This window comes from Scyliorhinus torazame, chromosome 19 (genome assembly GCF_047496885.1).
Source record: "Scyliorhinus torazame isolate Kashiwa2021f chromosome 19, sScyTor2.1, whole genome shotgun sequence".
In the NCBI taxonomy this organism is placed as follows: Eukaryota; Metazoa; Chordata; class Chondrichthyes; order Carcharhiniformes; family Scyliorhinidae; genus Scyliorhinus; species Scyliorhinus torazame.
The window spans coordinates 112,191,357-112,218,296 of record NC_092725.1 but is presented as its reverse complement, the minus strand read 5'-3'; the positions used below and the strand labels follow the sequence as shown (position 1 = coordinate 112,218,296).

The window sequence follows — 26,940 nt, the reverse complement described above, 5'->3', positions numbered from 1 at the left end:
TATGGAGCCTGCTCTGCCCAAGACCGCAGGAAACTACAAAAGGTTATGAATGTAGCCCAGTCCATCACGCAAACCAGCCTCCCATCCGTTGATTCCATCTATAATTCCCACTGCCTCAGAAAGGCAGCCAGCATAATTAAGGACCCCACGCACCCAAGACATACTCTCTTCCACCTTCTTCCGTCAGGAAAAAGATACCAAAGTTTGAGGTCACGTACCAACCGACTCAAGAACAGCTTCTTCCCTATTGCCACCAGACTTTTGAATGGACCTACCTCGTATTAAGTTGATCTTTTCTCTACACCTTGCTAGAATTGGAAACCGAAAACCACAAGTGTTCAAGCGGTTCTGATTAATAGTCATAATACGGAAGTGTGTGCATGCATGCGTAACTAACAGGGCTATAAGGTAAAACTGATACGATTTTTGTTGCGTCAAAGTCTTGTATTTTCGGAAATTAGCGAAAGCCGTACCCGCATCTACAACACCGCCTTAGCCCCCTGTTCCAAATTTAAACGAAGCAGTCGGATAGGAAAGATGGCCATGCAGGCAATGCAGTGCCTCATGAACCCTGAGGAATTTGCAGTCGCAGCGACCAGCAGCAGTAACATTATATTCTGCAGTCTCTCCTTCCTTCCCTACGTATGGTATGCATTGTTTGTCCAGCATGCAAGAAACAATACTTTTCACTGTATACTAATACATGTGATAATAATAAATCAAATCAAAATATTAGATGTTTTGTTTAGCAAGAGGCTGGTTTAGCACAGGGCTAAATTGCTGGCTTTGAAAGCAGACCAAGGCAGGCCAGCAGCACGGTTCAATTCCCGTACCAGCCTCCCCGAAAAGGCGCCGGAATGTGGCGACTAGGGGCTTTTCACAGTAACGTCATTTGAAGCCTATTTGTGACAATAAGCGATTTTCATTTTAGGTTTTACAAGTGTGGGCTGCTTGAGTGGTCTGTCTATTATGAATAACTGAAGGAACAAGAGGCGGGATTCTCCACTCCCACGTTGAAATGGCCGCGCCATCGTGAACGCCGTTGAGGTTCATGACGGCGTGGAACGACCCCGGTCCCGACCGATTCAGGCCCTGACAATGGGCCAGGATTGGGGCCGCGTCATCTACACGCGCCAGGCCTTGTCACCTGCGTAAAAGCGCCGCCGCATAGATGACGCGGCCGGCGCCGCATAACGGGCGTCATCCACGCATGCGCGGGTTGGCCGGCGCCAACCTGCGCATGCGGGTTGTTGTCCTCTCTAAATCCGTCCCGCAAGAAGATGGGGGATGGATCTTGCAGGGCCGCGGAAGGAAGGAGGTCCTCCTTCAGAGAGGACGGCACGACGATCGGTGGGCACCGATCGCGGGCCACCCCACATTCCAGGTGAAGCCCGGTGCAGGATCCCCCCTTGCCCCCCCAGCGTTCACGCACCGCCCACGACTGCAGCGACCAGGTGTGGACGGCGCCGGGGGGAATCCGCCGTTTTGGCCTGGCCGCTCGGCCCATCCGGGCCTCAGAATAGCGGGGGTGCTGGAGAATCGGCATTCTGGGTGTCTCCGGCGATTCTCCGGCCTGCGAAACTCGACCGGGCCGTTCCCGCCGCTTGGAAGAATCGCGGGAGGGAGTCGGACCAGCGTCCCCGGAAATTTTGGCGGCCCAGGCGATTCTCCCAACCGGCGTGGGAGTGGAGAACCGCGTCCCAGTTGTTTCATTTGATCAGCCAATCGGCAGATCATGTGACCTACATACCTGTCATCATGTTGACACTGAAATTCATACATGATGTTGTTCCATTTGTGTGGTAGGCAGATCGCCCTTTTGGACTGACGACAGCATGTAACTGGAAAATATCACCTGCGCAGTCACTATAGTAGCAGAGTGAAATAGTTTACTTAACGTGTTCAAATTTATGAGATTTTTGATCTTTCCAAATCATTGTTCACTATGCATCGTGCAAACTCACAAATGGGCCAAAGACTGCCACTTCACATCTGAAAACTGCACTGCCTCAAATTACCCTGGGAAGATAAAGTAGCTCAAAGATTCTACATTGTGAGACTCCTAGTCTTAAGATATCTGTTCCTTGCTGACTGGTTCCCTTACTTTATCACCTTCACCTGTGCTGGGCAGCAAGACAGCATCAAACACCTTGCAGACAGGAGGCACCAGGCTTCCACTATCATCAACCTTTAATTCTCCACTTGCCTAAATCAGGGTCCAGCTCACCATGTGCTGCTACAGAGAAATCAAGGATGATTGGTTTGGTTGGCAGAGGAGAATTTCTTGCAGTTTGTGCAGAGAGCCAGTTGTCTGACAGACAGAAGTAGCCACCTGGCATTGAACCCCGGCCCCACAGCAGGCAAATATCTGCAGATTCCCAAGAAAATAATTTTCAGTCAGAGGAATTGGTCACAATACATCAGCCATCAGTTATTTGAGGGCGAGAGGGAGGCACACGACTACCCTCATTAACACTTGCATCGAAGGAAAGCAGGTGATGGAGGGTCCACCCAAACCTGTCTGTCCCAGCAACAGCAGATTAGCATTTTTAAAAAATTAATTAAAATTTTTTTTTTTGTTTTTTTTTGTTTACAGGATGTGGGCTTTACCAGTTAGGCCAGAATTTGTTGTCTATCCTAATCTCCCCTGAGAAGGTGGTGGTGAGCTGCCTTCTTGAGTCACTGCAGTCCAAGTGGTGTAGGTACACCTACTGTGCTATTAGGGAGGGAGCTCCAGGAATTTAACCCAGTGACAGTGAAGGAACAGCGATATATTTCCAAGTTAGGTTGGTGAGTGACTTGCTGCCTGAATGGCTGTGTTAATTAACATTCAAGCTAGTTTTAGAAATACTTGAGTTTATAAGCCCAGAGTTCGCTGACACATTCAATACTACCATTAAGCATGGCATTATTTTTGTTATTGTATTCACATTCATGAATGTTATATTTAATACCATCAAATTACTTCCTATTAATATTGCAGGATTATTCAAAATTATCTTGTTGTAGAATATTTGACAAGGCTGCTATCATGTTTTATCCTGATCGCCACAATACCTCTAGGAATTGTTAACTCACTCTACCATCTGGCTCATTTAATAGACGGTCCACTGGCTTATATAATTACTGGATGGAATTGTTAAAAAGTATTTTTTTTAATTCAAACCCCTTTTATAACTAAGTGGGCAAGAACAATTGCAAAGGAATGGAAAATAAAATATGCGTTAAGTACATCAAAACAATTAAGTGTTTGTATGTTTCAAATGAACATTTGACATACGATGCAGCCTAACTGAAGAATAATGCTCAGTTACAAATCTGTCAAATTGGGGCAACTACTGCATGGTTTGTATATTTTTACTTACATAAAATAATTGGCAGGATACCTGCTATTATTGGACAAAAGTTCTTGGAAATAAGTTTATTAGCAATTATATTTTGACCAGTCTCTCAAATACTCAAATGCATAATACGATCTCACACAAATCTGTACATGGAAATATAACAGATGAAACAGGAAAATAAATAATCAATTTTGGATTTAATTTCCCAAGGAAAATCTAATCACGAAAAGTCAAGAACAAAACTTTCCTACAACAACAAAAAAGTGTGACTTGGTAGATCAAGCAGCCGATATCGTACCCTCAAATAGTTCCCTCAAGTTCCAAGCTACTGCTTTTGGACAGGTTCCGTCAATTAATCATCTAGATAGGAATCATATGATCAGGGATAGTCAGCATGGCTTTGTGAAGGGTAGGTCATGCCTCACAAACCTTATTGAGTTCTTTGAGAAGGTGACTGAACAGGTACACGAGGGTAGAGCAGTTGATGTGGTGTATATGGATTTCAGCAAAGCGTTTGATAAGGTTCCCCACGGTAGGCTATTGCAAAAAATACGGAGGCTGGGGATTGAGGGTGATTTAGAGATGTGGATCAGAAATTGGCTAGCTGAAAGAAGACAGAGGGTGGTGGTTGATGGGAAATGTTCAGAATGGAGTACAGTCACAAGTGGAGTACCACAAGGATCTGTTCTGGGGCCGTTGCTGTTTGTCATTTTTATCAATGACCTAGAGGAAGGCGCAGAAGGGTGGGTGAGTAAATTTGCAGACGATACTAAAGTCGGTGGTGTTGTCGATAGTGTGGAAGGATGTAGCAGGTTACAGAGCGATATAGATAAGCTGCAGAGCTGGGCTGAGAGGTGGCAAATGGAGTTTAATGTAGAGAAGTGTGAGGTGATTCACTTTGGAAGGAATAACAGGAATGCGGAATATTTGGCTAATGGTAAAGTTCTTGAAAGTGTGGATGAGCAGAGGGATCTAGGTGTCCATGTACATAGATCCCTGAAAGTTGCCACCCAGGTTGATAGGGTTGTGAAGAAGGCCTATGGAATGTTGGCCTTTATTGGTAGAGGGATTGAGTTCCGGAGTCGGGAGGTCATGTTGCAGCTGTACAGAACTCTGGTACGGCCGCATTTGGAGTATTGCGTACAGTTCTGGTCACCGCATTATAGGAAGGACGTGGAGGCTTTGGAGCGGGTGCAGAGGAGATTTACCAGGATGTTGCCTGGTATGGAGGGAAAATCTTATGAGGAAAGGCTGATGGACTTGAGGTTGTTTTCGTTGGAGAGAAGAAGGTTAAGAGGAGACTTAATAGAGGCATACAAAATGATCAGGGGGTTGGATAGGGTGGACAGTGAGAGCCTTCTCCCGCGGATGGATATGGCTGGCACGAGGGGACATAACTTTAAACTGAGGGGTAATAGATATAGGACAGAGGTCAGAGGTGGGTTCTTTACGCAAAGAGTAGTGAGGCCGTGGAATGCCCTACCTGCTACAGTAGTGAACTCGCCAACATTGAGGGCATTTAAAAGTTTATTGGATAAACATATGGATGATAATGGCATAGTGTAGGTTAGATGGCTTTTGTTTCGGTGCAACATCGTGGGCCGAAGGGCCTGTACTGCGCTGTATTGTTCTATGTTCTAATTCATCAGTGGCATTATTAGTGATAAAATAAACTGTAAAGCATAGATGATCTATTCTTACCGCTGAAGAAAGGAAATTCTATACACACATGGGACAATACTTTATATTAAATTAATTGCCGAGGGAAATATACAAAAAAAAAAATCAGTTTCCGGAATTTGGGTAAATCACGGTACAAATGCTGTCCTTTACTCTACTTATTTTTGGGCCAGAGGGACGTTTCAAACACTGTATCTGCTCTTCAACGTATTAAGCGATTCTTCTTCAATGCCAGATTTCTGCAGATGCTCAAATAAATCTTTTACAACTGGAATCAGAATAAGAAAAAATCGATTATTTGTTTTATATTAATAATCATAAAGCATCATGGCACAGTTTATGCACATCAACAGTAACGGATGGGCCCAAAGATATTGCAAAATATGAACTAGTGCAATTGACAAAATATGTGGCTATAACAAATTTTTAATCACTTAGAACATTTGTATTTATAGAGGGCCTTCAAGTGCAGACAAATGCCGCAAGGTACTTCAAAAATAATTTTCAGGTTATTGGCATCGCTGGCAAGACCAACATTCAGTGGCCTTTCCAGTTGCCTTCAAGGAAGAACACTACGAAAAGATACTTGTGAACGAGTTGGGTTCTAGTTAATCAGTTTACTTTCATTCTCATCTCGCAATTTCATGCTCAATTATACGGAGGTCTGCTTTTTAATCTGGATTTTTAAAACTGAATTCAAATTCTAAAACTGCAACAGTGGGATTTGAGCTCTTTGCATTGCTAGTCCAGTAACATAACATTACGCTGCTGTAATACTAACAAAGGCATAAATGTCAACCAGATGATGAGCCAAAAAAATGATAAAATTATGAGGGATAGCCAATGTTTGGCCACTACCGCACCAGTGCTTTGATTCTGCGTAATTTCTATAACATCTTTGGTTTGTCTACCAATGGGATAATGCTGTCAAATGATTGACACAATGTGCAAAAGCAAAAGGCAGCAAATAATCCTGGTATTGGATTATACAAAATCGAGTGGGCTAAAATCCATGTTCACCGATTAGAAATATTTCTATTGTGCAGAAAACAAATGAATAAAGTTGGGTACTGTTTTTATGATTTTCATTATACAGTACCACCAATCTCAGTTCAGATGTGTAAAGCACAGACAATAATACAAGTTGCACCTCACTGATTTTCGTCCTCTTGTCATGTGTTGCACTAGGTAGGTACAAAACCTCCACCAATACCTACTTATTATTTTAGAACAGCACCAGCACGAGATCTGCTTTTTCACAATAAGGCAATGTCACACTATTTCTGGAGCCATGTTCCATACTGCTTAATTTTGGTGCATTCTGTAATTATAATCCAAAAGGGTGCTCAAGGGAAGAGGTCTAAACAGAAAATAATTGCTACCTAAAGGTGGACAAACCAAAGTAATTTGTCGGTTTTAAACAGCCTTTTCATTCTTACTCCTTTTTTTCCTAAGGGTGTGCACTTGATTTCTGCCCTCTCACATCCCAAACCTCTGACTGAGTTATTTTGTAATAATGTGCTTGGAGATGCTAAAGACCAGATAGCTGTGAGGAAAAGCTTAGTATCCATCTGACCAAACTGTCAAGGGAGATACCAAGGCTAGTAGCACATCATGCAAAGAACTTTAATTGTGACCAAATCATCATATACTAGAGCAACTGAATCACAATGACTGTTTCTTAAATTGTAGTTGATCAACTACAACTTACCTTTTTTTTCCGATTCAGACATAAACATTACTGCCATATCAAACCTCTTCACACTTTCCAAGTTCCTTAGGACATCTAGGATTAGGGAAGGTTCCTCAAACCTATAAAATGCAATGCAAGAGGATCAATTTGATTAATCGGCATGATTAGAATTCCTACAGTGCAGAAGGAGGCTATTTGGCCCATCGAGTCTGCACCAACCTTTCAAAAGACCACCCTACCTAGGCCAAATCCCCCACCGTATTCCTGCAACCCGATCCTAAGGGGCAATTCAGCATGACCAATCCACATAACCTGCACATATTTGGACTAGAACCTCAGGAGCATATGGTAATATTTCTGTGTTGAATTAAAATTATTCGATGAATGTAAAATGTATGACATGATTTCATTAGAACATTGTTAGAAATCAAAATGCAGTATTATTTAAAATTCAGTATGTCGCAGCCTTCCACTTTGTTAATGTATATTCAGTGCTGCATATTCAATAAAACCTTCCTCCAAAATCTCCAAGAAATAGCCCTTGGAGGTCAACTGCAGTGTTCTTTGGGGCGGGGGTGGCCACAATACATCTTTTGAAGTTAAAACTGTACTTAGTGTTTCTAAATTTTTCATAAAAGGTCTTTGGATAAGTTACTTTGGTCATTTGAGAGTGAAAGGCGTAAAGGTTCCATGACAATGTGAACAAAACCAGGAAAAATCTGTACATTAACATGCAATGTGTGCGGTATCAATGCCTAATTTTCAGGACATGCTGCAAAAGAATTCTAAATTTAAGATCTGAAATGGCAAACATTTCGGAGGAATTCTCCGTTGATCAAATCAAATAGAGTGAATGGGCGGGGTTGAAAGTTCTAAAGATTTAAGGCATTTAGGTATCATTATTTTCACGGGCAAGTTTTCGTATTACACTAGAACCTGCCTTCTCAGTTAATCACATTTGTGCAGGAAAGAGTCAAATTTGAACAAGTTTTGTCTGAAACACAACATCTCAGATGTAACATCCATGATACCAACTTCAGGAAAAGCTTTCTACTGCATTTCCATCTCTCACACCAACTACTCTTGTGGTCTCTCTAGAATGATAATGTAATGCTATATTAGTGACAGTTGTTTCATTTGAACTTGTGCCCTTTTCAGGGTGGGTGAAGAAAATGTGAAAACTCATGTGACTGAAAAATTTCCAAATGCTATTTTTTTTTTATTGCAAATTAAAAAGTAAACACACAACAGGCAAATGGAACAAAACAGCAATAATTGTCTGGAAATGATCACTCCCAAAACGATAAGCAGTTTTACTCCAGTTCCTATTTATGGTTTTAACTGCCATTATAATTTGCATATGCCCTTCGGGTTCATTGTGCAGGGACTAGAATAGCCCCCCCTCCCCCCCCCAAAGGTGAATTCACCATTCTAGATTCTGACATATCAAGCATAAAAATAAAATCTACACCTGCTTGGGTATTCTGAGACATGGAGTATCTTGGCACCAAATAAAATAAATCCATGGTTTAGTTTATGCTAATTCGTAAGTCACACAAGTGCTGTAAGCAAAATGCACATGTGACTTATGTTTGATTAGAAGAGTCATACAACAATCGCAATTAAAGATTTGAAAAGGCTTTGAAAATTGCATTTCGATTTCAGATCTTCACAACCTGGCTGGAACGTTGGGTCATTTTCTGCAGTCACGGTGGCTCAGCTTTATTGAAAGAATTCCAGCCTTAAATTTAATTATTTTTAAATAAATCTTCCAAAGTACTGAAGATTCACATTATGGTTATGCATTTTAAAAAATCTTCTTGCCATTGAAACTCTCCTAAAAATATTTCTAAATGTATATTAAAGTTTTGCCCATAATCAGCACAAATTTTCACCATTGTGCTTTGCTGATAAAATTTCAACATAAAAACTGTTGACTCCCAACTCAGTTCGAAAGGAGCACGAGTGATCTGATCGAAAATACCAAATTATTTGCCAACTGATAAAATCGTACAAGACTGTTCAAAATAAGATTGTGCCCATGTAGTGCTGTGTTTTTATACCTCCTGATTGTTCAGTGACAAAAATTCCAATAGATGTAATGCACACTCAGTAATTAACCAAGGATGTACAATGATGTCTAAGAAACCAGTTACTAACTTGGAACAAATGGCTAAGTGGGTCCTTGAAAGTACTTTCTTTGATTTAGCTGCTGTAAGTAGCAAGTGGTCATATAGTTAAGCATGCATCCACTTGACTACAAATTTTTGGCATCATCGCTGAACTGGTTTTGTCATATTTGGGTGTGAAGGCAAAATTAGTGCATGAAAGGATACTGAAAAGTCCACCTTTTCTTCTACTACAAGATCTTTGCAGCTTTCCTGCTGCTCCAATTAATTTGCATTAAAAAAATTGCATTTGGAAATGTTTCAGTCACATAAGTTTTCACATTTTCTTCACCCACCCTGAAAAGGACACAAGTTCAAATGAAACAACTGTCGCTAATATAGCATTACATTATCATTCTAGAGAGACCACAATAGTTGGTGTGAGAGATAGAAATGCAGTAGAAAGCTTTTCCAAGTTGGTATCATGGGTGATATTTCTGAGATATTGAGATGCTCCAATTAACATTTACATCCAGTAAATAAATTTTTAAACTGTGCGATTTAACTCTGTTCAATATTCCTTTACCAAAAAATGGCAACTTAGTGTGACCACTAAACTGGATTGTTCCATTAAATCGTGAACCAGCTGGACAAGCATCAGCTCACAGTAATATCATTGCCAACTGGCAGCAAGTCACTATGTGGGTAATATTAAAACATCAAGTGCTGGTGGGATGCTGCCGGAACCACTAAAACCAGGTGTGAACTACGAGTGTAATAAGACTATCTCCTGGAGTGACACTACATGTTTTGGGACCAGGGGAATGAGAATCCATTTGAAGCTGCTTTTATGTCAATTTTGATAAGGAGCTGCTTTGTAACATAAAATATTAAGAATTGGGGAGAATTAAGATGAAGAGATGAATCAGGATAAAACAAAATAGGGAGTTGATAAAGGTAGCTGTCAGAATGGATTTAGATCTCCAAATTAGCATATCAATGAGAAAAAATGTGACTGGGGGAAACAATGGGGCATAGAAGAGATAACTTCAAAGTGGAGGGATAAGGAAATTGACAAGTGTATACTAAAAGCCAGATCGACAAGGTGGGTAACATCAAAGGGAAAGAATGATATATCCATAGGACAATAACCAGAGAAAGACGCAAAGCTACCACCACAGCAACACCCAGCTCCATACTGTCTGTCGATAATCAGTTATTGCAAAAAGGTCAGCTGGTTAAGATCCAAAACTCGAAAATGTTACCTTCACTGAAACTGTTTTCCCAAACATAAGACGAATAACCTGCACGTGGTAATTATCTGCTGGATTTATCTCATTCAACAGGAATAATGTGGAAAACTGTGCGTACACGCACGCACGCACACACGCACACACATTTAGCAAGGCACAAGAATGAACTACAATAACTTGCATTCATACAGTGATCTTAACATTGAAGATTGTCCCAAGGAATATTATAATAAGCATAATCAGACAAAAATAGATGCCAAGCCAACGAAGGAGATATTGGAAAGGGTGTCTAAAAGCTTGACCAAAGAGGTGGGGTGGGATTCTCCATTCCACTGCATCTGTTTTCTGGTGCGGTGCGGCACGCCCTGCCAGCAGCGGGATGCTCCATCCCGGCAGCCGGCCAATGGGGTTTCCCATTATGGGCACATGGCGTTGAGAAATCCGCAGGCATGAGTGCACTGCCAGCAACGCAGAGATCCCATCGACGGAGAATCCAGCTCATGGTTTTTCACTACAAACAAGTGCAAGCAATACTATATCAAGTGATAAAACAATATTCAGGTCAATTGTGAAATGAGCGCATTTTCTAACTATACTTATGCCTGCATTAATATTCAATATCATGTAACAGTCTAACAACACTAATCTATTCTCACTGGTAAACTGAGAACTTAAAACATTGCTTACCTGATATATGAAACATGAAGGATTCTTAAAATGTGATTTAAAATATCAGGTTCCAATGACTTTTGAAACAGTTGTGTGTAAAAAGAGGGCTCAATTTGCTATTCACAGGAGCAAGAAGGAGAAGAAAAAAAAATCAGAATATTGTATTGGATAGAAAGTGAACATTTGCACAAGTTCTAAAAGTCTTCTTAAAAAGTTACAGTTTAATTTTTGAAGTTTAAACCAAGTTGACGAAAATAAAAGTTTGCCAACTGGCAGCATAAAGAAAACACTCGGCATCTTGATAGTTCCAAAGGTTTATCTCATGAGCAACTTAGTGCTATAGAGCAGGGATGCCCAATATCTAATCTGAGGGAGGGGAGAAGATATGACTCCGCTTCTGATGGTTATTCAATAACCGCTTCAGAAAGCGTATATGATGGATGTCAAATAAGATTTGGGCTGTGCTGGGATCCAGCACTCGGCCTACCCAGTGTACACCTCTGGCTGTTACTTCCCAATGTTCACAATTCAGGCTTTCATACGACTTTCATAATTTTGCTTTGGATATAGAGATGGCTGAATTTCCATGCACAAAAACCTGTCACACAGTAGGATATATCAATGAAGGGAATCCCTGTCCTTAGAACTAATCCTGCAAGGAATCAGGGAGGGTAACAAATTGTGAAGGGGAGAAAAAAATATCTTCCTGATTAGTCATTCAGTTCTTCACGTACAAGATCTAGTTTCTTCAACTCCTCCAATCAAAGCAAAAATTATTGTTCATCTCAGAAGTTATAAAGTTCATTTTCATAATTAACTAATTAAAAATCACTAAACTAAATGATTAAGTACACACAATTATCAAATACATGATATTAAGGTTACCCCCTGTAGCCATCTGGATGGGCCAACTCCCGATGTAAAATGGAGAACAGCAAAGGCTGCAGGGAAATTCAGCCAACACAGGCAGAAACCAGCAGGTGCAAGTTTACTGTGTATTAAACTCTGCAAAGCCCAGACAGCATCTATACAAGCAGCCATCTGCATAATAATGTAGCAGCCATCTACATACTGATGAGCAATCCCCGGGAACAATCGCAACATTTGGGACAAACATGCTAAGCCAGACTCCACGGCGCCAGCAGGAGCCAACACGAAAGAGGTTAACGGACACCTCAGGACTGCCCATCGATCAGGGAACCGCTCCAGTATTGGAGAAATCAAACCAAATGATTGGAACGAAGTCCAATCACTTGGAACCAGGTACAGGGTCCGCCCCGAAAGGCGGGAAGCCCCTGGGGACTATAAAGTTAAGCCCCCAAGTTCAAATCGTTCTTCTTGACCGGGTCACTCAGCAACGCGAACCAACCTTGACCGTGACCGGTTCAACTGCCGCCGAGATCCAGTAAGTCTCAAGTCAATGCTCGCTACGAGATTGGCGCTCCTAGCTACCAATCCGTACCAACTTAGAATCCCGCAGACTCAGAACCCGAACAAAAGGCCATTTGTTCCCCTGACCTGGTGGGCCAGTCCGAAGCTAAGTATAGGCCTGTTAGTCGTAGAAGTAGCTTAGACGCAGAATTTGTGCATGAGTAGCGATTAATGTGTATAATAAATGTGCTTTGATTTGAATCTTACTAATCGGTGTATTGAGCAATTGATCATTACTTGGACTTGAACCTCGTGGCGGAATCATAAAGATACCTGGCGACTCGAGAGCAAAGGTTATAAAACAGAGCCAATTTAACCAACCAAAAGTTAGCAACACACCTTAAAATCTAAGTAAAACACAAGCAGAAGAGGAAGAAATACAAAGGAGATTTGAATTGGACGATTGGGGCCGGGGAAGGTTTAGGAACAGTTTGAGAGACAAGGTTTCAAGAAGCTTTTCAAATCAGGGAGGGAAGTGACACGTATGAAGAGAGCAGAGATTCCCAGGTAGCCCAGTTATTGAAGATAATGGGGTAGTTACTCATTGAAAAGCATGAAAACAGTACGGCTCCAGACGTGCACAGGATTCATGCAGGAACATGAAGCTGTAAGAAATTGATTAAATCTGCTCGGACAAGACTTAGGAAGCATTTGAAAGAGAAGATGAGTATTTTACAGTTGGGGTATAGGAGCTAGTGGAGCTTAGCGTGGTTAGGAACAAACGGGCTTATTACGCGTTTTGGTTTTTCAAACTCAACTTTCTACCAGGGAATCATTAAAGGATGCTTTCAAGATCTGAATAAAACTACACATTTGCTGTACTCAACCAGAACTGGTGCTGGATGAGCCACATTATTGTATTGAAGTTTTAACTCCATTAATCCAAAAGCAGCAAATTCCCAATACTGGAATAAGTTTGAAATGAGGCTATATGGCTACAAGCATATTATGCAAGCTAGTGTCATCTTTCACTCGGCAGCCTGAAATTGTAACATAGGGCACACCTGGAAGCAGCCTCCCTTATCCATGTTTCCTGTGTACTTGGAACATTAAATTCTCTAATGCCCAGTATTACAATAAGATACATGTACATTTATACATGTTATGCATTTACATTAATTCTTATTAGCTCAAGTGAAGCTCTGTTGCATTAATGTATCACCGGCAGTGACATCATTTTACTCCAAGTGCTGAGAGTTAAGGTAAGAGTAGGAATTTCAGAGAATTAATCTTAATCTTTTTTTTTTTTTAAATGTTTTATTCTCCATCATTTACACCCATCAACAATAAACAATAATCAGCAAGATATGTCAATCCCCATAATAACAACGGTCCCATCCGCCCACCAACCCCCAAACATCAGCCCGCATGTTTACATAAACAAATGACAAAAAGGAATCAGGGATTACCCATAGTCGCCCTTAATCTACACAGCCCCCCTCCCCCACCCCACCCTACCCGCCCCCACCCCCCAACTAATGTTCGATGTTGTCCAGTTCTTGAAAGTGCATAATAAATAGTGCCCATGACTTGTAGAACCCCTCCGAGCTTCCCCTCAGTTCGAACTTAACCTTCTCAAGGGTCAAGTATTCCAACAGGTCCCCTCACCACACCAGGGCACTGGGTGGAGAGGCTGCTCTCCATCCCAGCAGGATCCGCCTTCGGGTAATCAACGAGGCGAAGGCTATGATATCTGCCTCCGCACCCATTTCCAACCCTGGCTGGTCCGACACCTCGAATATGGCCTCCTGGGGACCCGGGTCCAGTTTCACACGCACCACCTTGGAAATTACCCTAAACACCTCCTTCTAGTACTCCCCTAGCTTTGGACAGGACCAAAACATATGAACGTGATTAGCGGGCCTGCCCCCGCAACGCTCACACACATCCTCTACTTCAAAAAAATCGGCTCATCCTCGCCCTCGTGAGGTGCGCTCTATATACCACCTTCAGCTGTATCAGTCCCAACCTCGCACATGAGGTGGAGGCATTCACTCTCCGGAGCACCTCACACCAGACCCCCTCCTTTATAACCTCTCCCAGCTCTTCCTCCCACTTTGCTTTGATCCCTTCCAGTGGTGCCTTATCCTCTTCCAAAATAGCTCCGCACACCGCTGACACTGCCCCCTTCTCCAGTCCCCTTGTCGTCAACACCTCCTCCAGCAATGTGGAGGCCGGTTCCTCTGGGAAGCTCTGTATCTCCTTCCTGGCAAAATCCCGAACCTGCATGTACCTAAACACTTCTCCCTGCTCTAGCCCATACTTCGCTTCCAGCTTCCTCAATCCTGCAAACCGACCCCGAAGAAACAAATCTTTTAGCGTCTTAATCCCCTTCTCTCCCCATTTCCGAAAACTTCCATCCCACCTCCCTGGCTCAAATCTGTGGTTCCCCCGAATCGGCATTTCCCTTGACTCTAAACCCAACCCGAAGTGTTGGCGAAACTGACACTAGGGGTTGGTTTAGCACACTGGGCTAAATCGCTGGCTTTTAAAGCAGACCAAGCAGGCCAGCAGCACGGTTCAATTCCCGTACCAGCCTCCCCGAACAGGCGCCGGAATGTGGCGACTAGGGGCTTTTCACAGTAACTTTATTGAAGCGTACTTGTGACAATAAGCGATTTATTTCATTTCATTTCATTATTACCGGACTCCCTGAATATTTCCCCGGAGCTATCGGGAGCGGCGCTGTTGCTAGTGCCTTCAGCCCCGACCCCCTGCACAAACTCTCCTCCATTCTGACCCACTGAGAATCAACCCCTTTGACCCAGCTCCGCACCTTCTCCACATTAGCCGCCCAGTAGTAGTACAACAGGTTCGGGAGACCCAAACCCCCTGCCTGCCTTTCCCTCTGTAGCAGCACCTTTCTCACTCTGGCCACCTTCCCTCCCCATATGAATGAGGTAATCCTTCCCTCAATCTCCCTGAAAAAAGACTTTGGCAGGAAAATCGGTAGGCATTGAAAAATAAACAGGAATCGCGGCAACACATTCATTTTAACCGCCTGTACCCGACCCGCCAGTGACAGAGGAAGGCCGTCCCACCTTACCAGATCGGCTTTCACTCTCCCCAAACTCGTGATGTTGTACCAGTGAAGCCTCCCCCACTCCCGGGCAACCTGCACCCCCAAATACCTAAAATGAGTCCCTGCTCTACGGAATGGCAGGCCCCTCACCCCTGCCCCCACCCCCGACCGAGACACCACAAAGTACTCATTCTTGTCCAGGTTCAACTTGTACCCTGAGAAAGACCCAAATACCCGCAGCAACTCCAATATTCCTCCTATTGACGCACTCGGTTCCGACACATACAGCAGTAAGTGGTCAGCATATAAGGACACCCTATGCTCTATCCCCCCCCCACACTCTTCCTTTCCATGCTCCCGAACTTCTCAATGCGATGGCCAACGGCTCAATTGCAAGTGCAAACAGCATGGAGGACATCCCTGTCTCGTCCCACGGTGGAGAGAAAAGTATCTTGAACTGATATTATTTGTGCAGACACTCGCCTTCGGCTCCTTATATAATAGCTTTACCCAGTTCACAAACCTTGGTCCAATCCCAAACCGCTCCAGCACTGCCATCAGGTACCCCCATTCTACCCGATCGAACGCCTTCTCGGCATCCAATGCCACAACTACCTCCGTTTCCTTCCCTTCCGCCGGTGCCACATCAACGTTTAAAACCCTCCTAATGTTCGAAAACAGCTGCCTCCCTTTCATGAACCCCGTCTGATCCTCCCCTGTCACCTTCGGGAGGCACTCATCCAGCCTACCCGCCAGTACCTTCGCCAATACTTTTGCGTCCACATTCAGAAGTGATATGGGCCGATACGACCCACACTCCATCAGATCCGTATCTATTTTAGCAACAGTGAAATCGATGCCTGCCCCAAGGTTTGCGGCAACACCCCCCTTCCCTATCGCCTCCTGAAACATCCCCACCATCAGGGGTGCCAATCTATCCTTAAATTTCTTATAATATTCCACCGGAAACCCATCCAGCCCTGCCACCTTCCCGGACTGCATCCTCCCAATCGCATCCTTTATCTCCTGCTCCACTATTGCTCCTTCTAATGTGGCCCTGTTCCCCTCCCCTAGCCTCGGGTACTCCAACCCATCTAGAAATTCCTGTATCTCACGGTCTCCCTCGGGTGGCTCTGACTTGTACAACCCTTCATAAAAAAACCTTGTTCATCAGCACTGGAGCCACCACCAACTTCCCTGCCCTATCCTTCACCTGAAGAATTTCCCTTGCAGCTGCCTCCCTCCGGAGCTGACCTGCTAACATATCTCCATGTTCATAAACTGCACCCCTTGCTCGTCTCAGTTGGCGCACCGCCTTCCTGGTGGACAGTCGGTCGAAGCTCGCCTGTAGTTCCTTCCTCTTTTCCAGCTTCGCCGGGTCCCCATCCTCTGCATACCTCCTATCTACCTCCAACATCTCATCTGTTACCCTCTGCCACTCCAACCTCTCCTCTTTCTCCACCCTGGCCTTAAACAAAATTACCTTACCCCTCACCACCGCCTTTAGAGCCTCCCAGACGACTGCCTTCGACACCTCACCCGTACAATTGAAACCTACATATTCCTTAATTACCGTTTCAATTTTCTCACAGAACACTTGGTTCCCCAAAAGCCCCACATCCAGTTTCCACCCCGGTCTCTGCGCTGCACCCTTCTCCAGCACCATATCCACCCAATGTGGAGCGTGATCTGACACTGCAATTGCAGAGTATTCCGACCCCTTAACTCCAGCCAGCAAAGCCTTCCCCACCACAAAAAAGTCGATCCGCGAGTATACCTTATGGACCCTGAGAAAAACGAGTACTCCCGTTCCCTTGGGTGCAGGAACCTCCAAGGGTTGACCCCTCCCATTTCCACCATTAGCCCAGCCAGTGCCTTCGCCCACCCTGATGGGACCAGCGAGCGCGGCCGTGATCTGTCCAACCTTGGCTCCTGCACCAAGTTCCAGTCCTCCCCCACAATCAGCTCATGTGTGTCCAAGTCGGGAATAGCCCCAAACACCTTCCTCGCGAATCCCACATCGTCCCATTTGGGACCGTATACACTTAACAGCGCCACTAATCTCCCCTCCAGCGCCCCTGCCACAATCACATATCTACCCCCCTGATCTGCCACCACCTTCTCCATCCGGAAGCGTACCCTTTTGCTGACCAACACCGCTACCCCTCGAGCCCTTCCATCAAATCCAGAGTGAAGCACTTGGCTTACCCAGCCCTTTTTAAGTCTCACCTGGTCCTTCACCCTCAAGTGAGTCTCCTGCAGCATTGCCACATCGGCTTTCAAACCGGACCTCTTAACCCTCTCACATTCCACGTGACTATCCTTACTGGGGTCTCTCACCCCCCCCCCCACCTTTCTTATCCACCATCACCATACCACCTGGCCCTGTCCCATAAGCCTGACCCGCCCCTGTCCATTGTTAACATCGAACCCCTCCCCCCCCTCCCAAGAACCCCCCCCTACAAAAACATCCCCCAACATCCATCCCTCCACCCCCTCTTGCTCGCCTCGTAGGCCCATTGAAGCCTGCTATCCAGGCTCCAACGTCCACAGCCCTCCTCTTACCTCACCCCTGTTCACTAACTGACTTTAGTTAGCTAGCGGAGGTGGCTCCCCCCGCCAAGACCTCTCGCCCCCTTCCACCCAGTCCCAGAGAAAGAAACACCAAAACAAACCCAACAATCCAACCCCTACAATTCACGAACATAACATTTAACCGTCGCAACACAGAACGCCATTAACTTGAACTCTAACAATGCAAAGAGAAGTAAATTTCAATACAAATCAGTAAAAAGAAAGTTGTAACATTTGTACATTTTCCAGCCGCTCAAACGCAGTCCACAGTCTCTCTTCCAGTTCCGCTCTTCACATCTGTCCCAAGCCTTCTGCCCTCACGAACGTCTCAGCCGCCTCTGCTGTCTCAAAATAAAAGTCTTTGGCGTTATATGTTACTCTCAACTTTGCCGGGTACACCACACCAAATCGCACCCCCTTCTTGTACAAAGCCGTCTTCACTCGCCCAAACGCCGCTTGTCTTTTTGCCAACTCCACCGTCAAGTCCTGGTAGATCCGAACCGCAGTACCATCCCACAGCAGCTCACGCTCCTGCTTCGCCCAGCTTAATACCTTCTCCTTCATGCAAAACTTATGGAAGCAGATAATTATTGCCCTTGGCGGCTCATTCACTTTGGGCTTCGGCCTTAATGACCGGTGAGCTCGGTCTAGCTCGTACAGGGTGAGGCTCTCACCCTCCCCCCATCAGCTCTGCCAACTTCTTAGCGAAGTATTGCGTTGGCCTTGGGCCCGCTGTTCCTTCGGGCAAGCCGACAATTCTCAAATTGTGCCGCCTGGAGCGGTTTTCCAAGTCTTCCAGCTTTGCTCGGAGTCCTCTGTTAACCTCCACCACCCTCCGCAGCTCGTCCCCCATCGAGGTGACCTGGTCGCTGTGTCGTGTCAAGGCCTCCTCCACCTCCTTCATCTTCTCACCCTTCTCTCTCACCTCGGCCGATGCCTTTGCCACCTCCACCCTCATCGGGCCGATTGTCTCCTCCGCCAATGACCTCAACACGACCGCCGTCTCTTTCCTCAAGGCCTCCATGTGCCTCACAAACTGTTTTCCAGCTCCACCGCCATCACCTCGGTCATCTTCTCCACCGTAAGTAGTGCGGCTCCACCTTGCAGTTCAGCTTCCGCCATCCTGTCAACACTTTTGCTCGTCTTCTCCTTCGGCGGCGAACCCGCGTTTCCTCCTTTCTTCGACGCTGCTCTTCGCATCCTTTAGCGGCTTATTGTTTTTTTATCTTCTTTCTTTTCTCCTCTCTCCCCCTTCCCCCTCCTGTCCTTCATCAATCTGACATTCTTTTTTTTTTTAAAAAAGGGAAGAGAAAAAAAAAAAAAAAACAACTTACCAAACTTCCTTAAACCTTCTTTCTTTCTCCTCTGCATTCACCCAGAGTTCCCATGAGACCAGGCTTCAACCTTTTTTCTTCTTCCTAGGTGGGAGCCATCCGACGTGGAGCACCCTCCCTACATAGTGCCCTGGCCTCGGGCCTGCCAACTCGGCCTCCTCGTAGCTCCGCCCCCACTGCTCTAACCTGCCGCGCCGGGCCCGGCGCCTCAGCCCCCGCCGCCCGACACCCGCGCGGGGTTCTTCACCGATTTTTAAACTGGCCCCGCTGGCTGCTCGTGGTGGCCCCAAAGGCCGACGAAAGTCGGGGAGTGCGCGAGAACTCGGGGATTTCCCCAAAATCGCCGCGTATCGCAGCCACCGGTGGGAGCTCTTGTTGTTGCGGTCGCCTTGCTCGCCCATGCCACCGGAAGTCACCTTAATCTTTTTTATATTTAACATAAATTACTTGAAGGCTCCATGGTGGGACTAGCCAGGAAAGTCAATTAGGACAGTTAGTAAACCAGCTCAGACCTGTTTCTTTAAGGAGGGGAAGCTCAGGCTGAGGTATAAAAACAGCTTGTTCAGTGCCTCGCATGGAGTGCCATTTTGCTCTGAGTGCCAAGAGTCAAGGCAAGAGTGGGAGCGGAGATGTAACAAGAGCGGGAACTGCGAGGAACACGCAGCGGGCGGAGTTCGAAAAACAATCCTGGAGTGACATCATAGGAAAACGTAGGCTGGTAAGTAATCGCTAATTTGCATTACCTATTCTAAATTACTTTCAGATTAAAGGTGAAAAGAGAAAATAAAATGAAAGACTAGAAAGGCTAAAAACAGTTGCAAATTTAAAATAAAAAAAAAACTAATTCAATAAAAGAGATGCAGTGCCAGGTGGTGTTGTACCTGCATGATGACAGCAGGCCAGCATTTCAGCAAAATTGAGCTGAGCCTAGCCTACTTATAGAAGAATGTGGACAAGAAATTACAGGAGTTTCTGACAATTGTGACACAAAGGCTTATTCTGGTACCAAAGTTTGCCATTTGGTGTCAATCAGTTACTGCAATGTTTCAAAGAGCAATAGATCAGATCCCGAGTGTTATCTGGGCGACATCCTAGTCACTGGAAGAGAGGAGGAACAACACTTCAAAATCTGGGTGACACTCTTCAGAAATTGAGAGACTATGGTCTGAGAGTCCAAAAAGACAAGAGAGTTCTTGCAATCCTCCGTTGAGTATTTGGGACATGTGATTTACCCACTGGCCTTCACAATTCTCCTTCAAAGGTTAAAACCATGACAGAGGTGCCTGCACCTCAGAATGCTAGCCAGTTATGCTCCTTCCTGGGATTGTTGAACTACAATGGACGATTTGTCCCAAACTTGGCAACAATTCTGAAACCATTACATAACCAGAACAAGAAGTGGAAGGATCAATGCAATAATATTTTCGTGCAAGCCAAAGAAGCATTTCTCGCGCATTTTAATTCTACTTTATCCTTACAGCTGGCTTGCGATGCATCTCCTTAATGCTGGATGAACAGTGGTCTCTCACATCATGCCATCGGGTGAAGAAAGACCCATTGCTCAAGTCAATTAGGCCGAGAAGCCAAAGCAAAGTTGAAAGTAATTCCAGATTGAAAGGGAAGTATAGGGATTATTTTTGGAGTAAAGAAATTCCATCAATACCTGTTCAGAAGGAAGTTCAAATTGTTGACGGACAACCATACATTGACTACCATTTTTGGACCACGCAGGGGAATTCCGTAAGCAGAATGCAAAGATGGGCATTGCTTTTGTTCACACATACTTAGACCATTAAGTGCCAACAGTCAAGCCCATATGGTAATGCAGATGGGACTTTAAAGATTACCACTGCGAGATAGTCAAGACTGCTCAAATGGAATATCTCCACATACCAGTCACTTCTAAACAAATGAGGAAACACACTCGGAGCGATCCGATGCTCTCAGAAGTTATGATATGTTATTACGATGGACGACTCGAAAATAGCACTGAATCTGAAACCCTACTACGCCAGGAAATTGGAGCTGTCAGTACAGTCAAGATTACTTCTATGGGGGCTCAGAGTGATTATTCCACCACCATTGAGGAAACAGGTGTTTGATAAGTACGGGGGTCATTGCGGATTCATAGGCATGAAGGATATTGCGGGAAGCTACTTCTGCTGGCATGGACTAGACATGAAAATGAAGACAAAACTAGAACTTGTAAGGAACCTTACAAGCTGCCACTCTTAGCACTGCTGCATCCATGGGAATGAAGAGGCTTGGCAATGCATGCGTGTGGATTTTGCAGGATATTTTGAAGATCACCTGTTTGTGGAAATGGTCAATGCTCACACTAAATGGCCAGAGGTCATTGTGATGAAATCCACCTCCTCAGAGAAACTAGAAGTGTTTAGTTGTTTTGGATTCCCTGAACAACTGGTAAGCGACAATTTGTCTCAAGAATTCGAACGTTTCTTACAAGAGACTGTCATTCAATGTATTGTGTCCTTACCGTACCACCCTGCTATTCGTGGAGTCGCAGAACATTTTGTCCAAACTATTTGACAGTAACCAGAGAACAACGTTTGCTGCTCAAATATCTTAACAATTTTCTACTGGTGTTGAGGAATACTGCACATACCACAATCAAGACCTCTCCTGCATTACTAATGACGAAAATAAATGAAATGAAAAAAAAATTTTTTTTAAAATAAAAAAAATAAAAATTGCTTGTCACAAGTAGGCTTCAAATGAAGTTACTGTGAAAAGCCCCTAGTCGCCACATTCCGGCGCCTGTTCGTGGAGGCCGGTACCGGAATTGAACCGTGCTGCTGGCCTGCCTTGGTCTGCTTTAAAAGCCAGCTATTTACCTTCTGTGTTCAATCTGTTGAAACCTCCGAAAATTAAAGAAATTGTACAACAGCAAGTACAAAGGGAATGGCGGAAAAGGCAAAGCATTGTTTTCCACCACAGACAGGAGTTTTGACTAGGAATTACTCCACAGGGAAAAATGGGTTCCAGCCACAATCCTTGCACTTAACCGGTCTCTTATACTGTCCAGATCAGGGATCAGGTTATTTGGAGGAGACATGCAGACCAGTTGTTGGCTAGAAGAACGGAATCGGGGCCTGTGGAAAATCCAGGCTCAAGCTGACAAAGTCATGACTTGATCTGCCCTAGAACCCCCGGCACCAATGGATACTGTTGAGTAAAGCAACACCTCCTGATCAGACACAGGGACAATCTCCAAAACATAAATATGAAGGGATGCTTTTTAATTAAAACGGTGAAAAGTGATGGAACAATCAACCAATGTAATATGCTGTTCAGCAACTGACGTTTTACACACAAAATGTACTGAATTTGAAAACAAGTTGAAGAATCAAAAATAAATTTGAGCAAGAATGACAGCCATGTCAGTTCCACGGTTAACTCCACACTCCAGCTACCTAGTACCATTTTCCTGCACATTTCCACACAACTTAATTTTTTAAAATGTGTTTATCAACTCCCTCTTAAACTTGATGAATTAGCTTCAACTTGTGGTAATGTATACCAAGTTTCTGAGATTAAAAGAAACCCTTTAAAACATTTCAAGTACTAATCCTAAATTTACATGTGGTTGTCACCGATTAAATGCAATAGTTTACTGTTCACCGTCACAAATCCTTGTAACTTTGATGTACTTGCGAAGATCACCCTCAAGTCTCTTCAGAAACGGATTTATACTTGTCAATTACAGCTACATTTTCTCAAAAGAATTACGCTGGAAGATATTCTAAAGTGAAAATCAAAACACAGTTTCACAACAGATAGATTAAATGCTTCTGGGTTTACCTTTAAGTATTTATGTAACATTTCTGGATAATTTTTCAGTTTCCGGAGGTCTGCTTCAAGTTGAAAAGAGTTTGCAGGGGCGCGAGGAACAATCACAGAATGGGAAAACAGCGGCGCTTCAGCTTTCTTCATTTCTGCCAAGTTCTCTATAGCAGTAGTTTCAGCTTTAATTGATTGCTCATCTGACACAGCAGGATGTGCTCTGAAAAAAGAATGTCACTCGTTTTATGGAGCAAAACTGTTTGGAAATCAATAGTCCATTAAACCCATACCACCAGGTTTCATACCACTTAATCTATTTTCATTTAAAGTATTTCAAAACAATTGAAAATGATAATCACTCAGTGGTTGGCACTGCTGCCTCACAGCACCAAGGACCCGGGTTCGATTCCGACCTTGGGTAACTGTGTGGAGTTTGCCTATTCTCCCCATGTCTGCTTGGGCTTCCTCAGGGTTGTCCAGTTTCCCCCCCACAGTCCAAAGATGTGCAGGTTAGATGGACTGGCACTGCTAAATTGCCGTTAGTGTCCAAAAAGGTTAGGTGGACTCACTGTGTTACGGGATAGGGTGGGGACGTGGACCTAGGTAGGGTGCTCTTTCGGAGGGTCGGTACAGACTCAATGGGCCGAATAGACTCCTTCTGCACTGTAATGATTCTATGATCTCTTTAATGAACGAAAGGCAGAGGTAATCAGAGCACTATGTAGGTAGGGGGTAAAGACACAAGGATAGAATAGGCAATGATAGAACAGACCCAAGGAAAGAGAGGAAGAAAATATCAGTTGGTTTGATACTAGTTGTTTGGTTTTGATGTGGAAGATACAGTCATGCAGGGAAAAGCAGTTGGGGCCACAGTTTGCTTAGCTAGTCATTTTAAATCAAAGTTTATAAATAGATTTTTAACATTAATCTAACCAAGTCAACATACAGCATTGAGTGGGAGCATGCAGATTCATGTCCATGACTCCCTGCTCAGTAACTTCCTAACCTCAGTGTACACTGCAAAGAGGAGAAAAAGCAGCAAATAAAAACAGGAGCCGTCCTCCTAGACATTTGAAGCTTTCCAGCGCTGGTCCAAAAGCTGTGTTGCTAAAACCCTGTGGTAGGCTCTTGGCTGCACTCTGTAGCCACTTAAAATGGCTAACTCCCGATTTAAAATGGCGAACGGCAAAGGCTGATGGGAAAGTCAGCCAACAGGACACAAACGAGCAGCTGCAGGTTGACTGTGTATTTACCTCTGGAAAGGCCAGACAAGATCGATACCAGCAACCATCAGCATAACAAAACACAGCCATCTGCATACTAATGAGCAATCCCCAGGAACAATGAGCAACATTTAGACACAAAGCAAAACCAGACTCTTTGGCGCCGGCAGAAGCCTACACAAAAGGAGGTGAACGACCACATCAGGACCACCCATCGATCAGGGTACCGCTCCAGCATTGGAGAAAATCGAACCAAGTGATTGGGACAAAGTCCAATCACTTGGAACCAGGTACAGGGTCCGCCCCGAAAGGCTGGAAGCCCCTGGGGACTATAAGAATTAAGCCCAAGTTCAAATCGTTCTTCTTGACCGGGTCACTCAGCAACGCGAACCAACCCTTGACAGTGACCGGTTCAGCCGCCACCGATATCCAGTAAGTCTTACTTCAACGCTCGCTACGAGATAGGCGCTCCTAGCTACCAATCTGTACCAACTCCGAATCCCGCAGGCTCAGAACCCGAACGAAAGGCCATTTGTTTCCCTGACCTGGTGGGCCAGTTCCAAGTTAAGTATTGGCCTGTTAGCTGTAGAAGTAGCTTAGACGTAGAATTTGTACATGAGTAGTGATTACTGTGTATAATAAATGTGCTTTGATTTAAATCTTACTAAGCGGTGTATTGGATTATTGATCATTACTTGGACTTGAACCACGTGGCGGTATCATAAAGATACCTGGCGACTCAAGAGCAAAGGTGATAAAACAGAGCAATTAAACTAAGGCAAAAGTTAGCAACAACTCTCAACAGAGAACAGCATAAGGAGAATACATTTACCATTTTTTTTTAAAAGGGGAAAAATAACAATGAAGGGAGAAAATGGAGAAAGTAAATTTGAAAGACCAGAAACCAAATGATTCTTCTGCTTGGCTATGTTTAAAAAAAAATGTCTTTATACCTTCAAATCTCTCCTATATGCTACTGTCATTGAGTGCAGAAATTCTGCAAGTGCAACAGACAAGGGTTTATTTTCAGCGAGGGCATGGACAAGCTTGCAGGAGCAGAACAAAAGAAGAATTGTGTAAAAAGTTTAAAACGAAGCAGAACAGCTAGCTGGAGATGTCATTCAAAAGTATGGCTAGGAGCTCACACACCAGAATGTGACCCAGACATCATTGGTTTTCTTTTGACTGGCACGATGACAAAGGGCACCGATAAGTAACCCGAGCAGATAATCATTGCAGGAGTTCCGAAGGACAGCATCATATTCCCAGACATCTTCAGTTGCTTCACTAACGTCCGTCCCTCCCTTCATTATAAGATCAGAGTGAGGATGTTTATTGATGATTGCAAAGTGTTCAATTAATTTGCAATTCCCAAGATAATAACGCATTCCATGCCTGCATGCAGAAAGATCTAGCTGACATTCAGGCTTACGCTGATAAGTAGCATTAAGTAATATTTTGCACCATGCAAATGAGAAGAAATAACTATCTCCAGCAGGAGAATTTAACTACCTCAGCAATGCCATTCAATGGAATTAACATGATTAATCAGCATTCTGGAGTTTATCATTGACTGGAACCAGCCACAAAGAAAATAATTGGCTGGTTCCTCAGTATAGGATTGTACGCAAGCCAAATATGTGCTAGGGAATCTCTCTCGGAGGTTCCCACTTCATGCCAACAATTTGGCATGGAGGATTCAAGGTTACTAATGGGTGAATGTTAAGGTGAAAAACGATTGGACATCTGCAGTAAAGCAAATACCGTGAGCTTAGAAAGTGTCTGCTAGAAGAGGACACTATTATTTCCTCAAAGTATGCATTAAAACATTTTTAAAGCCATTACGCTTCATGATAAGTTTTCTAGTTTTCTGGAGAGATATGCAAGGGGGCAGGTTAAGTATGGGAAGAGTAAATGTTAATATATGCAAAGATGAATGACAATGAGAAGGTCGCAACCCCCCCCTCGATTAGTAATCAGCAAGTCAAGGCTTTGTTTCTGGAACCAGCGGTGTGCACTGCAATTGACATGACAGTTCAGATGATTTACGTCTCCATTAAAGTCTTGGTGATACACACGAGATGTGCGCACAAGTGCAAGGAATTATTTTTATTCATTATATCCACTTTTAAAGAACATAGTTCTCAATTAATTATTAAACATAAAAAAAATCAGAGCAAACTAACTCCCCTTCAAATCTACACTTCTCCTAAGATCAGTTGATTGTGTAACTTGATTAGATGGTTTTAAAACTCAACTCTCATGAAATTAATTCCCTTGTAGAAGAGAAGCCTTGTTTAGCTGGAAGATTCCATTCATTTAAAATGTCACCATTGGGTACTTTAAATGCAATACTCAAAGATACAGCTTCCGTTCACAAAATGCAAGAACATGCTTCGCATTTATTTAAAATATAATTTTAGTTGATGTAATTATCCTCAACTAAAACTTCAAAAGGAAACTATTTCAGAGGGCTAAAAGGGGTCATGAAATATCTTTGGCTAACAGGGTTAAGGAAAATCCCAAAGCCTTTTATTCGTATATAAGGAGCAAGAGGGTAACTAGAGAAAGGATTGGCCCACTCAAAGACAAAAGAAGGAATTTATGCGTGGAGTCAGAGGAAATGGGTGAGATTCTTAATGAGTACTTTGCATCGGTATTCACCAAGGAGAGGGACATGACGGATGTTGAGACTAGGGATGGATGTTTAAATACTCTAGGTCAAGTCGGCATAAGAAAGGGGGAAGTTTTGGGTATTCTAAAAGGCATTAAGGTGGATAAGTCCCCAGGTCCGGATGGCATCTA

At 44.0% G+C, this 26,940-nt stretch overlaps 1 protein-coding gene across 1 annotated transcript in view; it reads right to left on the bottom strand.

The window, feature by feature from the left end:
- Positions 1–3,392: 3,392 nt before the first annotated feature.
- rpap3 (RNA polymerase II associated protein 3) overlaps positions 3,393–26,940 on the bottom strand; it is a 67,467-nt gene continuing 43,919 nt past the window's right edge. The window contains exons 13-16 of the mRNA XM_072485045.1: positions 22,931–23,132; positions 10,766–10,863; positions 6,736–6,836; positions 3,393–5,292 (exon numbers count right to left, since the gene is read on the bottom strand). Of these exons, the coding sequence (XP_072341146.1) occupies positions 5,207–5,292; positions 6,736–6,836; positions 10,766–10,863; positions 22,931–23,132 (487 nt within the window). The 3' untranslated portion in view covers positions 3,393–5,206. The remainder of the gene's footprint in view (positions 5,293–6,735; positions 6,837–10,765; positions 10,864–22,930; positions 23,133–26,940) is intronic.